This window comes from Mustela lutreola, chromosome 15 (assembly GCF_030435805.1).
Source record: "Mustela lutreola isolate mMusLut2 chromosome 15, mMusLut2.pri, whole genome shotgun sequence".
NCBI lineage: Eukaryota > Metazoa > Chordata > Mammalia > Carnivora > Mustelidae > Mustela > Mustela lutreola.
In genome coordinates this window covers 31900368-31915174 of record NC_081304.1, presented here as the reverse complement: position 1 = coordinate 31915174, position 14807 = coordinate 31900368, and the positions used below count along the sequence as shown (strand labels likewise).

Below are 14807 nucleotides of genomic sequence, written 5' to 3'. Positions count from 1 at the left end.
CTAGTTGAGCTCAGCCCACGTATCCGGGACAAGCCGGGGCTCCGCCAAGTCCCAGCTATGAGACCGTGGTCTTGGTTTGGTGGGTCTCACATTTCATCAAGCGGCAGGGCCAGCCGTCAAGACAACTGCAGTCATCTACCTTGTGAACGATACACCGCTGCCAGGTTTCATCTGGGACGGGAAAACCTGACGGCCCCTAGCACATGTCCAGAGTGTGGGCTGTTGAAGACAGGGCACCGGGAACGGTGGGCCTGTCCTCACCCAGTCCAGCTGACGGTACTGTGCTGCCGAAACAAAGCTCAAGACACAGGGCACTTTAGGGCCAAGGAGAAGGGAGTCTGGGCTGTCTGTTGTCAGGGCTCCCACTCCCAACCCCCAGCTCCCGGCAGACAGGAGGGCCAGGAACAGAAGCCCCTGTGATATCCTTTGAAGGCAGGCCTGTGTTCATTCATCACACTGGGTTTTATGGTTTTTTTGTTTTAAAGAATGTAAAGAAACTGAAAAGGGAATGAGTAGAGGGGCCATGTTGACAGGCTGATGCCAGAGGGAAAAAAGAGGTCAAGGTCATCATTCCTCCAACTCTTCCCTCTACCTCCCCTTGTCCCTATCATGCTTCTATCTGCCTTCATTAAAAACTCCACAGCAGGGGCAACCGTGGTGGCTCAGTGGGTTAAACGTCTGACTCCTGATTTCAGCTCAGGTCATGATCTCAGGGTTCTGAGAGCCAGCCCTGCGTCCAGCTCCGTGCTCGGTGGGGAGTCTGTTTCTCTCCCTCTGCCCCTACACTCCGACTCACGCATGCTCTCACTCTAAAAATAAATAAATCTTTAAAAAAAAAAAAAAGACTCTCCTACAACACTGGGTGCCCAGTGATGCTGGGTCCGTAATGCCAACCGGCTGTCAACAGTGGAGACTTTCACAGATCCCTCTTCACAGCCAGCCACTTGCTCCTTGTTCATGGGCTCTGAAGAATGGCAGCTGGGCAGCCAAGGCCTTCCTGGGAACAGAGCTGAGGACCCCGCTCTGATTCTCTGTGCCCTCTGAAAGTAGGGCCCACTATAAATCAATGCAGATGGTCAAATGCGAAAGGTCAGCATGGAAAGATAACCCTGTTCCTGCTCATGGAAGGAGAAATCCTCAGCTGTGAATTATTACAGCATGTCTCCAGCAGAGCAAGGAGGAATTACATGCCTGCAGTCTGCCTGGCCACTAGGTCCCAGGGATCCTGGCTCTAACCTTCCTTCCAGAGCTTAGCGTGAAGCGGGGAGACCTAGAGAGGACCAGCAATTACATCCAACCTGGGAAAACAGTATGACACAGTAAATTAGAGTCAAATCAGCTCAGGGACCCAGATGCAGGGACGATCAATTTAATATTACATATATAGATAGATAGATAGATATCTATGTATATATATCTGCTGAAATTCAGGCTATTTCAGAAGAGTGAGGGAAGAAACACTTCAAACCTGGGAGAGGATTAAGAGAGTAATGCAATGACATTTCCTTTTCCCTGTCTCCATACACAAACCGAATACATTACAGAGATACGAACTCAGCCCGACAGCAACAAGTCCGGACAAATCCAGGGATGCCAGGCTCATCTTAAATACTGCACAGGACATGTGGACAGTGTCTGCTCGTGTCTGCTCGTGCACGGGGCTGACGGGAAAGTCAGTGTCACAGTGTCACAGTGTCACCGGTGCTACGGTCTTGTAAGATTGCAGTTTCTGCTTATTCTCTCAAAACCTAACCTGCTTCGCACCGCTGCGCGGCTGGTGCTGACGTCTGCAGGTTGCCGAGGGCCTATCTTAAGTAGGGAACGCACGGGCCGCAGAACCGAGGACTTGGGACTAACGATTACGTGGAATGATGGTCGAAGCTTCTGGTCAAATCACGCCCCTCTTCAGAGCCAACTTCACTACTGGCTGCTCAGCAGCCCTCCTGTCACATGTTAGAGGGGTACTTGGGAGATTCGTGTTACCACGCAGATCAGCGTGAGGCGAAAGCCCCAAATACCCAGAATGAACGTGCCTGAGGAACGCTTTGTGGCTAGGACGATATTATGTGGAGATACCATCTCAACGGAAAATAAATAGCTTGTTTTCTATCTTGATGCTCTTTTGTTATCAGCCCTGATTTGGGTCTGTGGTTGTGTCTCCTCCTCACAGAGGACCAGCCTGGGGTTGGTGGGGAAGGGGGGCAATGAGGAGTGGGGTGAGTGGTTAGCTGCCATCTGCTTATGGGGTAAATTCTGGAGATGGATTAGCCCTGAGTGGGCCTCCGGCCGGTGGCCAAACAAACCGGGCTTTGTTGTGAGGGTAAAGAAGGAACTTTCTGGAGTCACTGTCAGGTTCTCATTTCTCCCAGAACCCCAAGGGTAGTGAGGGACAGCCCTCGTTTGCATGTGTCTGAGGGAGGAGGGGGAGAGGGGGGCCTCTGGGGAAGGAAGGGCCATGATGTGGGTCACTGGGGCTCGTCTGGCGCAGGCTGAGCCAAATGGAACTGTCTGCGGGGCTCCAACAGCTTCACCAGCTCAAGGGACCTCGGCAGGCTGCCCGGCTCAGGCAGCGTCTCCTAGTTTAACCCCGAGAACGCCCCTTGCTTCATTTTGATCTGGGGACTGCCTATGTCCCTGAGGCCCATCCAGCTCTATCCTGTCAAAAAAGAAACCGGTCTGGCTTTTCCCCATAGGAACCCAACCACCCTCTGTGCTGCTGGGCTGTGTGCGCTCACTCGCTCTTTCCCAGCCTGCCTGGACCGAGCCTGCACCTTGTGAGTGACCCCTCCCACTGCAGCCTCGCTGTGCGCTCCCCGCACTACATCCTGTCAAAAGAAAGCATCATGAAGTCCAAGGCCGGCACTGCGTACCTGTAGTGTTCGCAGTCGTGAGGAAAAAGCGCTGTAAGAATTTAGTAAACCCCTGTCCCAGTCGGGGAAGATGGAGCGGGGGAAAGCCTCGTACTACTGTGGGCAAAATAGGGTCCAGAGGCGAGAGGCACAAAGTTCTAGAAGCTGTGGCTTCTAAAGGTGCCAGGCCGACAAGGGAACTAATATGGACTGAGCACCTACTGTGTGGGTGTTCAATGCCATCTTTTTTCACAATCCTGACAACCTGGGCAATGGGTCTTATCACCGTGGGTTACAGATGAGGAAACTGAGGGCTATAGCAAGGAGGGAACGGGTCTCGGGAGTGTCTCTGACCAGACTGAACCCAGCTTTCACTTGAACATCAAGGTAACTCCCAGCTGCTCTCCAAACAGAATCCCGCTGCTCGGCTGTCCTTCCCCGCATCATAGTCTGACAGGACACCTTAGGTTTACCTCAATCTTTCTTTGCCTCAGACAGGTCACAAGGACAAGACACCAAACCTCCCCTGCTGGAGTGCCAGCTCCCGAAGACATGGGCTCTGTTGCCCTTTCCACCCTAGGAGCTCCCTGGTGGTGGCGTCGCCCCCATCAAGCTGGGGCTCCTGGGGTTGGGCCACACTGGCCACAGGAGATAGGGGACAGCGTCTCTCCCAAAGGACTAGACCGCCTTCCTCTGTGCCACATCCCAGAACAAGCCTGGGTGGAACAAAGCAGGCAGGCAGGATGGCTGTGGTCAGGGTGGGGAGGAGAGGGTGCTACCAGACAGAAAGGAAGCCCTCCCATACGTGCACCCACAGAGGGACTCCTCTAGAATGTGTGCCCAGAGGCCCGGTCTCAGGCCCTAAAGAGCACTGCGTTCTGTTGGGGGCCGTCCTGCGGGGAGCTGGACTGCCCTAGGACCATCAGTATTTACTACCCCATCCCACTGCATGGAAACTCACTGCTCTGGGCTTCACAACCAGGGGGGCCGGGTGCGGGGAGGGGGCCAAGGAGCAGCCCCTCGAGGACCTGGACGAAAGGCTTTCCACTCAAGCAGCCTGTCTTTAATGATTATAAAGGCACAGGAGTTTAATCCATTTTTGATGTAAGCACTAATAGCTCTGTGTCCTTGAAGTTCAAAGCGGGCGCATACATGTCACTAATTAGCCAAGCACAGAGCCATTCAGCTCCCTCTCATGTTTCTAATTAGGTCTTTAATAACAAACAAACTCCGACCTTACCAAGAGGCCCCCATTCATCAGACAGTCAAGGAGGGCGACTGCTTCCATGTTTACGGCGGCTTCGGGCCGTTGGTTCTATATGAACATGCTCTTAATCTCAGCCGGGACAGGCCTGTCCTCGAATCCATCTGTGAGGACAAAGACTCCTTCAGCCTGCCCTGGAGGGATGGACTTCCTGGCCCTGCTGGGAGGATCCGCTGCGGGCAGGACAGCTGGCTGTGGGCTGAGAACCCAGGCCAGTTCTCCTGGCCACCAGAGGAGGCGGGAGTGAGCTAGCTGGCTGGGCTCTAAGTACACACTGCGAGGCAGGGACACCGGTGACAAAGTCACAGAGCTGGTGCAAGGCTCTACATCTGGCAGGAAGCTGATGGTACCTGAGTCCACGGTTACACGATGGACTTGACCAAGGGAGCTGTCACTACTACTGGGGCCTGGGGCTCACCCGGGTGGTAGATTCTGATCTGATGGGTCTGTAGTGTGGCCCGGATAGCAGGAATTTAAAAAACTCTCCAAGGAGTGAGGTGTTGGCGACTCCAACAAGCAGCAAAGCTCCTGAACCACTGTGTTGGCCCCGGTCTCTCAGATCTGCTCACAGACAGTAACTATTAACAGGTCCGCCTTTATTAATAAATACCATCCAGATAGCCAAACCCTAAATGTTTAAATCAGCCACACCCCAAGGATGGAAATCTGACCAGTTTCTTTCAGTAATACCCTAGATTCTGGAAACATTTCTGTCCCTCTCACTGCCTCCATGCATGGAAAAAAAAAAATGCAGCGCTGACTGGTTTTAAACACATTCTCATCACCTGGAAGCCCCTGGCTTTCTCTCCAGTCACTCTTCTTAGCTCTTAAGGCACTGTCACTATCACCCGCTGACCCCCGCCCCCAACCATGACAAGGGATCGAGAGCTGTGGAAACAGTGTCCACCTCGAGCTACAGAGCTGAAAGGTCCTTAAGCACCCTCCAGTCTGAAGCTCTGAAATAACCCAGACTCCTGAGTGTTGGAACCAGACCGGAATTGAATCTTTCCAATTCCCCACTCCTTCATGCTCTCATCTTCTTTAAAAAAAAAAAAAATTGTTTAGGGCGTCTGGGTGGCTCAGTGGGTTGAGCCTCTGCCTTCGGCTCAGGTCCTGATCTCAGGGTCCTGGGATCGAGTCCCATGTCGGGCTCTCTGCTCAGTGGAGAGCTTGCTTCTACCTCTCTCTCTCTTTCTCTCTCTTTCTGCCTGCCTCTCTGCCTACTCATGATCTCTGTCAAATAAATAAAATATTAAAAAAAAAACCTGTTTATCATCTTTTCTTATCTGATTAATCCCCAAGGCAACCTCACTCCCTAGGAAGGTGAGAGAGAGATAAGGGAAGCCTCAGAGCTGTTTCTGTCCCAAGGTCAGAACACGGACAGCTGTTGGGGCCAGTCCCCGAACCCAGTGGAACCCTCCAACGAGTCATATCCAAGCCAGGTCATTGGGAAGACGCTGAGATCTCAGGGGGCAGCCTCCGTGGAAGGTTTCGGGACGGAAGACTACTGGGTCCAGGACAGTCTGGACCCAGAAAAGTCAAACAGTGTGGCCACGGATACACGGCAAAACTGGATCCTCCAACATCGGTCCAGGTTTTCCGGTTTGGCTGCCGTGCTGTAACCTTTCCTGGAGGCCGGGTTGACACTGCCAGACCCTTTCACCTGGGTGGGTGCCTAACTGACGCCTGACTCCAGGGCCTCCTGGGTCCCACGTGTCTGGAAGACTCTGCCTTTCTTTCCCCCAAGGCCTGAAAAGCCAACCGTCTGGCAGGTTACAGTCAGAAACGACTTCTAGAAAGAGAGAAGAAAGTGGGGCTGCAGCAGCCTTAGCCTCCCACAGTGCTCTACCACAGGCGCACAGGTCTGCACTGATTGCTTACCACAGACCTGGACAGACCGTTTTATTAATATTAATAAGTAACCAGGAACAAAGGGCCCCTTTATTTTTAGCTTTCTCTAATTGCGTAGTAATTACTCATCTACAAAACAAATGAACCCCGGCTCGCGGTTGCCATAGTACCGGGAGCCCAGCCTCCCTGAAGGCCGATTGGCCGAGGGTCCTGCTGCTCCCGCCTCCTGCCCCGCCCCTCCACGACCATTGGTCCAAAGCAAAGCCCCAGCAACTGGGCGGCCAATCCGCTCCCAGCCCCGGGGCTACGCTGGGTTTCCCAGCGACCTTCCAGACTCAGTCCTCACTGCTCACAGGAAGGGATGTTGACTCATCCCTTAGGGGAACGGGAGAGGGTCTGTCTTGCCCAGAGAGGCCCTCCCTTGCTCCATCTTCTAGTTTCTTTTGGGCAGTGGCTAACTTCCTTCAGTCCCGTACTAGTTAAAGGCTCCTGTCAACTAATAATAACCTTCAGGCTGGCTCCCTTACCGGACCACGCCTCCTCTGGGTCTCCTTTGTCTGCCTTTGGTCTGAAAAGGATTCAGGGACTGAAAGCCAGATCAGAAATGTCAGCCAAAGCCAGACAGCACCATGACCTTAAGTTTGCAACAGCAGAAGCAGGTGCAAAATGTGCACATAATGCTTCCTGAGGCCTCTTGTAAATGGTTTTTGGCTTCTCTCTTCCCCGGAGGAGACGAGAATTAAGTTGATGGGCTGCTATGGTTTGCCCTTGAGTACGTGTTAAAAATGCAGACCTCTGCTCACAGATCGGAAGGGCTGGCACCACAGAGCTTCCGCTGACATGGCTGAGAGCACAGATGCAATGAGACAGACCCAGGTTCTGGTCTTGTCTCTACTACCTCTGACAAGCTATCTAAGCCACAGTTTTAAGATTTTAAAAAATGGGAACGGGAATGATAGTGCACTCTTCATAGGATTAGGAGAATTAGATGGGGTAAGGCAGGTGGGCTGAGCACAGCCCTTGGCTCACTCATAATGCAGAAGTTATTACAAACATATTACTTTTATCATCATCATGTATTAAAATTGACTGGGAAGTGTCTCTAGCATTCTATCAACCACTTGCAAGCTATCTTTCCCTTCCGGGACCTTGCAGGTGGGTGTGAATGTTGAGATAATGGCCAGAACCCTCCTATTCATGCCACAGACTGATTTCACCGTGGCTCCCCCATCCTGACAGATCTAATTCCAAAAGCCAATCACAGCTGTTCAAAAGCATTATTTGCCCACCTCCTGTTCTGCAGGATTCCGAGCTGGCAAGGGGAGACCTTTTTATTAATATTTATAATAAGCATCCAGGAACAAAGGGCCCCTTTATTTTCTGCTTTCTCCGATTGCAAAATAATTAGTTATCTACACTAAGAATGAGGCTGACTTTGCCTCCTGGAGTTTGGATGGTTTATATTGTTGGAGAAGGCGGGCACCACTCGGAGATATATGCAAAACATGTTCCATAGAGTCAGAACCCTGCCTTTCATCCAGGAGACCTCACCAGTCACAAAGGAGACCGAGGACAGGGTGTTATGTTGAGGAGGGGCACCTGGGTAGGGTTAATCAGGTGTGGCTTCCTGGCAGTCTGAGCCAATTTGAGTGGAGGGAGCAAAGACAAGGACAGAGAGAGGTAGACTGGCAGTGGCTGCCATGAGGGCCCAGGAGTGGGGACCAACAACCCCAGGTAGGGAATGAATAACAACTTGTTGGCAAAAGGAAGGAGAGTCACAGAAAATGAAGGTGGAGCCCTGTGAGGGAACGCCCTCTCGTGTCAGCCCTGCTCCTTGTTCCAGGTCATGAAGCCAACCCCAGCCCCAGGACTTAGGGAGGTGTCCAGCTCTGTTCTGTGGGACTGTTGCCAGGCTGATCTTCCTTAGCTGGTTTCATCCTTACCAAGCTCCACTGCCGTGAGGCATATGAACCTTTCCCACCACCATGACCATAGGGATTGAGTTTTCAAGGTCCCCGAGAATCCAGCCTGCCTTGACCTCATCAAGCCTCTACCCCCACTGCCCACCAGACAGCCTCCCACTGTCGCCCCAGCACGGGATGCTCATCCCCTGCCAACCTTTCACCCAAGTCCTCTCGCCTACAATGCCCTCTCATCTCCCACAGCAAATCCCGCAGGGCCCATCTGTGTCCAGTCTCCCGTCTGAGCCTCCCTGGCTGCTGCGTGCTCTCTGTGATCAGTGGCCGTGCATACTCACTGAAGACCAGCTCTTCTATCAGTTGTGTGCTGTGTCCTCCCTCAAAAGACTGGGAGCTTGTGGAAGGCAAGGACTATGCCCTGAAATTCTGTGCCCTGAAATTCCCCGACCCCAGCACAGTGCTGAGCCCAGAGTTCATCAGCTAATGGGTAAGAGCTAAAGGCGTGAAGCCACTCTTCCTAGGCAGTGACAGGCAAACATTTATGGCGCGTCTACTCTGCATACTCTGTCACTTGTCCTCCTGCTTTCAGTCCCATCTCCCTTGTCCACCCTGCTGTCAAGACTTGGCTAACATACAAATCTGAGGTCAGTTCCCAGGTTCAGGCTTCTCTCAGGCTCCTAGCTGCCTGCGTGAAAGCAGCAGCTTCACCTGCGACCGCCCCCTACCCTGGGCCCCCTCTCCTGCCCCCAGTGCATTTTACTCTCTCGCTGCTGCGAACTGTTTGCAGGGCTTCAGAGTCACTCCTCTGTTTTGGGTTCTGGGGGCTTTGCACATGCCTTTCCCTCTGGTTCTTGGGGGAACTCCTATTTGTCCTTGAAAAGTGGAAAGAGTCACTCCCCTGTGAAACCTTCCCTGACTTCCCAGACAAAGCCAACTACATCCACCTCTGTGCCCTTCTGTGACTGGATGTTTGCCATCATATCAGAAGTACCCGTTAGCCTCCACGCTAGGCTGGGAGACACTTGAGGGCAGGGACTGTGCTCTGGATTCATCTAGGAGCTTCATCTAGGAGCTGTGGTAGGCTTCGTGCTTGCCCACCCAGCAGCATTCTCTCTTCCCCTCTTTTATCTGCACCCAGACTATCCTTTGGAAATCCATCCTTCTCCTGCTAGTCGGCTCAGAGAGGGCTGAGCCTTAGCCAAGCAGCACAAAGTTCGGGACTTCTGCTAGAATTCAGGACCATCTGATGACCCCCTCTTCCTCTAGGCAGGTTGGCATGAAGCAGGAGACTGTTGTGACCATTTTGCTACTGTAGGAAAGCCAACATCAAGACAATATGGAAGCAAAGAGGAGGACAAAGCCAAGGGAACCGCAGAGAAAGAGCCCAGTAGTCTGATACATGAAACCGGCTCTTCCACAGAGCTCCCGGGATGTTGGCCAGTAAGTCCCCCATGACATTCAACCATGCTGAGTTGGGTTTTCTGATCCAGCCCAAAGCACCCTGACTCAAGCCTAGCACAGTGCCTGCCACAAGTACTAATTAACTACTGTTGTTATCCACTTACTACATATCTGCTGAACTAAATTCTGTGGTAGATGCGCCCTGGGCCCAGTTCTGAAATCTACATCTGAGAGACGGGCCGTGAGATCTAGGGGCCTGAGTCCTTGGCTGACACAGCGTGGGCCCCCAGGCTCCTGGGCTCTTCCAGCACACCCCACATGTCGGGGGCATCTGGGTAGCAGGTGACCTCTTCACGAACAAACATGGTTTCTCTGCAGAGCTATTAAAGGAGGCCAGAGACCTGGGTTCAAGGTCAGGGTTCTTCATCCTTGACCAAAGCCTTGCTCCCTGCGTAACCAGCTGGGAGACTTTGGGTAAGTCATGCAACCATTCTGCAGGTCTGCTTTCTCTTCAAAACCAAACAAACACAAGGCCAAAAACCTCTGCCTTCCTGCCTGTCTCCTGGGCTAGCTGGGGTCAGAGACGTGGTCAGCTCACCTCTGCAGAAACGTAAGGGGTCACGACACACCGAGGCCCATGCTCCTTTGGTGACTCTCACCACCACGTGGGTTCACTAGCTTTTGGGGCTCCCCGCAACCCCAAGTGGCCCGACCCAGCCCAGGGTGCCAGGAGGGGCTCCCTGTGCTCTTATGGGGTGGGGTGTCCAAGGACAGCACCACACTTTCCACCTTCCTCTAGATGGCAGGGCCTGGGAGAGGGCCTGCTCAGCAGGAGGTGGTGTCTCCTCCAAAAAGAATCCCATGGATTTAAAAGACCCTTAACATCCCCCCCACTCCGTTCACTTTAGGATTAACTTCTACTGAGGTTTGGGCTTCAAGGCCAGTCGCTAATTGCACTAGAGCTGATTTATCAAGTGCACTGTGTTTCTATTACAAAATTATTGATCCCAGCCAATGTATTTTATCCTCAACAGGGTTGGTCCAAAAGCCCTTGGAAAATGAACGAAGCAGAGGTCAGGCACGGGCAGCTCCACACATTATTATAAATTCACTGGGTCTACTGAAATCCAAGGCAGGTTTCTTGGTGGCAAAAGACCCAGCCCTCTCAGAAATGAAGATCAGAGTGACAAACTGAGAAACGAGCTGCCCAACCCCAGGACACGAGGCGGCGGACCAAGAGGCAAGCCTGGCCGGCTGCGGCAGCTGCTTGTAAGGGGTCAGGAATCTGCCCTCCCTCTGGGCTGCTGTGCTGGCTCTGTGCCACAGCCACAGATGGGGGCTCTTTCCCAGCGAGATGCGTCCCCATGACCCTACCGCCAGTTGGGCTGTCCTGGGGCCGCCATCCCCCGAGAACGCTTGCTGCCAGCACAAAGAGGAGACGATTGCCCTACAGCTCCCCTTCCTGCACATCGGAGCCTGCTGACGGAGATGCAGAAAAGCCAGCTTCAGAAAGGAGGCAACCCGTGGATCCATTTTCCTTTTTACGCAAAGCTGGCAGTGTGAGAAGCAATGCGTCATGGGAAATAGGGATTCTCTGCAGGAGGGATCCGGATTTTCAGACCACTGGAGGCAAGACATGTTGTCTGCCTTTATATTCCTCGGCACCTGGCACAGAGCAGACCTTCAACGCCTGCTTGTTGAAAACAACATCCAGGAACCCTAAACCGTATGCCACAAAGGATGCTAATAATTCCCGGATCCCTCCGGCAGCTGGAGGAGTGTGGGCGGGACACTGTTGTTCATGTCCCTCGGACCCCAGCACCTGTAAGGTGAAGGGTGTCACGGGGAACATGGAAAACACCAAGAGGGGAGGCGTGGGATGGGCAGACCTGCTTCGTGCACACCTGCACCCACTCCCCTTTATGGTTCAAGTTCAACTGTTTCCTTTCCCTCCTGAGTTGAATTTTACTTTTGTTCGTTGTACCTACTGGAACCGAAATGGTTAGGATGTTTAGTCCCAGCGTAGCAAAGCCATTCTCTGAGCAGAGCCAGACCCCGGATTTAGGCCAATAAGGGGGATTTTCGCTCTCTCTGCCTTCTGTCCCACCGTCCTTCCTGCTCAGCAGCCTGCGTCAGTAGGCAGCTCTGGCAGCCCCGGAAGCCTTACTGCTTCCAGCCGTTTCCCTCTGCCTCCTCCCACCCGCCCCTGCAGGATGGCTCTTCCCAGATTTCCCTTCCTGGGCTTTGGGAGCCTCCTTCTGTCCAGTGGCTGACTGGCCTGCTCACTTGCAATCCTTGTTCATGCGGACGCAGCCACTGACCTCTCGCCACCATTCCACTGTCACCTCACACTCTTCTGGGAATGCCACGGACGCTGTGACGTCCTGGGCTTCAGTCTCCTACAACAGATAACTTATCCCCTGAAGGCTCAGGTCCCATGGTGTCCTCCGGTGGCTTTAGGTCAGAGCCACCAATTAGCCTGACTAAAGAGCAGGTCCCAGGCAGCAACTACTATTTCACCAATTTGTAAAGACTGGAGCCATCTCCAAAAGCTTGGAGAGACCTCTGGTACTCTGGTATGGCTTGTCCCCACAAATGTAGGGGAGATGGCGTGTCCAGGGACATGGACTGCCCACGCCCCTGAGCCGAGGGCAGAGCTGCGGGACTGGGGAATCTTCCTGGCGAGGTGGGGGGAAAACTTCAGCCTTCTCTCCAAATGTCGCGGGTTCCCCTTCCCTCTTGCCCCCCCCCCCACAAAGAGCTGTGCTAATAACCTCCACACTGGGAAGGTTGCCACTCTGACGCCACTTGCCCCCCTCCCACCCCCACCCCCACCCCCACCCTTGGAGGGCACACATAAAGGCTTCTCCTTCATCTTCACCAACTATAAGAACCGACGCTAACCTTCGCCAGGACCCAACGCATTCCCCGTCTGCAGACCCAGGATCATAAGATTGGAATCCTGTTCCCTACCACGTCTCACTTCCTCTCCGCCCTGGGGACCAGACCATGCAGACAAGACCGCCATGCAGACCTGTTCCCCCCAACAGGCCGGACGTGAGCTGGCAAAGGACCCAAGGCATTGAGGGCCTTGCCGGTGGGCCTTGACAAAGAAGAGAAGACCTGCTCTGGTCAAGAGCCCTACGAGGAAGATGAGAACAAGGATGAACGGTCAGACTCCTTCCGATCTCAGTTCTGTTCACAGACAGGGTCGCCAGTGAGTTCAGTGAGGAAGGCTAGAGCTGGGGGTGGTGGCCCAGTGCTAGACTGGGGGAGCAGGGAGCGTGAGGGGAGGTGGTGGTGGCTGATGGCGAGAACATGGATCCAAGCCCTTTGGCAACATTGAAAATATGGAGCCCCCTGTCTTCCTGGTCCCCCGCGCTGTCCTGCCGGCAGCCGTGCTGGGCCGGGCTGTCAGAGACCCTGTAATATCAACTCAACAATGCATGTTCTAGGGCTACGGCTAATACCAGGACATCTACTACAGTGCATGCATTTAGTTCAGTCCCACAGAGACATACACTCTAAGAACAGGCAGGGGAGGTGTGAAATGTTTTACTGGACAACAGGTGTTTTGGAGTCGTGACTAATAAAAAAAAAATCGAAAACGAAAGTGTACAAAAAAAAGACATTTCTCGAGAGTTGGATATGAGTTTGTTTCTTGAACTGTTTTCATCTGAACAAGCAAAAACATGCAAACCAGCTGGTACTAACAGGAAGCTGGACACTGAGAGAGGATTAATAGGTGTGGACAAACCTTCCCGCTGAGCGTGCTCAGAAGAGTGTTTGAGAGGAGGTGTGCAGATCCTAGTGTAAGAGAGGCGGGAAAGTATGCCTCAGAGACACTCTCTCACCGCAGCCCCAACCAAGCAAGAGAAAAGACAACAGAAACATGACTCTCGCACTCACCACCACCGTCAGGAGCTCATGTTACTAGACTGGAATAAAGCTGGCAAGTATAAAGTACAGTAAGGGGTCCTGGCTGGGGCCGGAGACGGGCTGGGGGGGGGCGGGCAGGGGGCTCAGAAGCTCTTCGACTGATACACAGACCCACCCCGTGATGTCACCCAGAAATAAAACAGCCTGAGCATCCGAACCACTCCCCTCACCTGTGTGTGTGTGTGTGTGTGTGTGTGTATGTGTGTGTGTCTGGGGTCGCTGACCAAACTGGACTTAGGTTTGGGTGGGACAGGATGAGGCCATCAGAACTGAATGAGTACGATCAAAATAAACAAACGAACTCTCGACTGAGCACAAGAAAAGATGACGTTTCAGACTACCGGTGAAGGTAAAAGAAAAGTGACCACTGATAGTGAAGTCATCTAGGAGTCGGCAGGGACCTCGCCTGGCGGGGGGTCTCCTGAGCCCTGCTCACCTCAGGTCCTGCGTGAATTAGGAAAAGGCGGGCAGGCTGGCCTCGAGGAGTCGGCTGAGGTGGGTGCAGAGCTCAAGGCCCCCCCTGGACCTCCTACCCTGACACCATAGCCCTGACAGATACGAGTTGCCAACCTGAGCGAAATCCGAGTTGCTCCCCCCTCCCCACGGCCCTCAGCAGGTGCTTCTACCTCAGGAAGCTCCCCTGGTACATCAAAATATGGAAGGAGAAAAAAAAAAAAAACCAAAACTGTGGAGCTGGACAAAAACGAAAGGCCCTCCTTTCACAGGATGCCTGATCCCTAGACCAAGCCTGACAGCCATGCCCTGGGGAGTGGAGGCCACGCTTCCTGCAGTTTGGAGTCCCCTGCCAGGTTCGGGGGAGTACCAAGCTCAAGGTCGGTACTCCACAGATTCCCTGTACCAGCTTCTTCCTATAAGACGAAGTGCCTGGGCTTGTGATGCCCTCCAACAGCCGAAGCTGCTTGCTTGGGGGGCAGAAGGAACACCCCTGTCCCCCGGGAAGGAGCTGGCACGGGAGGAGGGTGTGCAGGGTTGCAGGGGAAGGGAGAACTGGGCAGTCAGCCTTCAGCGATCACCTGCTGGCCCGGCTGATGCACAAACTCAAACCAGTCTGTGCCGTCCCTCTCACGCGTCTGCCAAAATGCCATGGAGGGGCCACCACAACAGGTAAATAACTGGCCGTCTCTCCAGGCTCGGAGTCCAGATTATGTTCTAGAGGGAGAGAGGGGGACAGTCCTTACAGGCCAAAATACGCTAAAAGAAAGACAGGCAGAGATCTTCTTTCCCCAACCTTGTAACCCTGCTCCAGGTCCAAAGACTGGGATGGGGATGAGGGGCTGAGCTACACTGTCTATACAGAGGCAGGTGTCTTCCAGCCCAGGCGGTGTTCTGACGTTGGCAGGCACCGTCTAGTTGTCGCCCTGGGGCTCACCCCAAGCCCCTGACCCCCAGGCAGTACTGCCGGGTGCCCTGTGGCCTCCTGGCCAAGCCTGCACCCTTGGGGCCAGGCACCTCGGAGTTGAGGATTTACTCCTTGCACTAACCTAGGCTGGTGTGGGGCAGGTGGTCTGGGAGCACGCTCCTGAATAGAATTCACTAACAGTGCAGCGATGAGCATGGCTGACC

The 14807-nt window shown here is 53.6% G+C and overlaps 1 protein-coding gene across 5 annotated transcripts in view; it reads right to left on the bottom strand.

The window, feature by feature from the left end:
- MSI2 (musashi RNA binding protein 2) overlaps positions 1 to 14807 on the bottom strand; it is a 387607-nt gene that overhangs the window by 14486 nt on the left and 358314 nt on the right. For 2 of the 5 annotated variants that reach the window (XR_009347802.1, XM_059147472.1), the window contains exon 12: positions 13042 to 13091. The exons of the other annotated variants lie outside the window; for them this stretch is intronic. Coding sequence is in view for 1 of the 2 variants with exons in the window: in XM_059147472.1 (XP_059003455.1) it covers positions 13042 to 13091 (50 nt within the window). In the remaining variant the exon portion in view is untranslated. The remainder of the gene's footprint in view (positions 1 to 13041; positions 13092 to 14807) is intronic. 5 annotated transcript variants of the gene reach the window in all.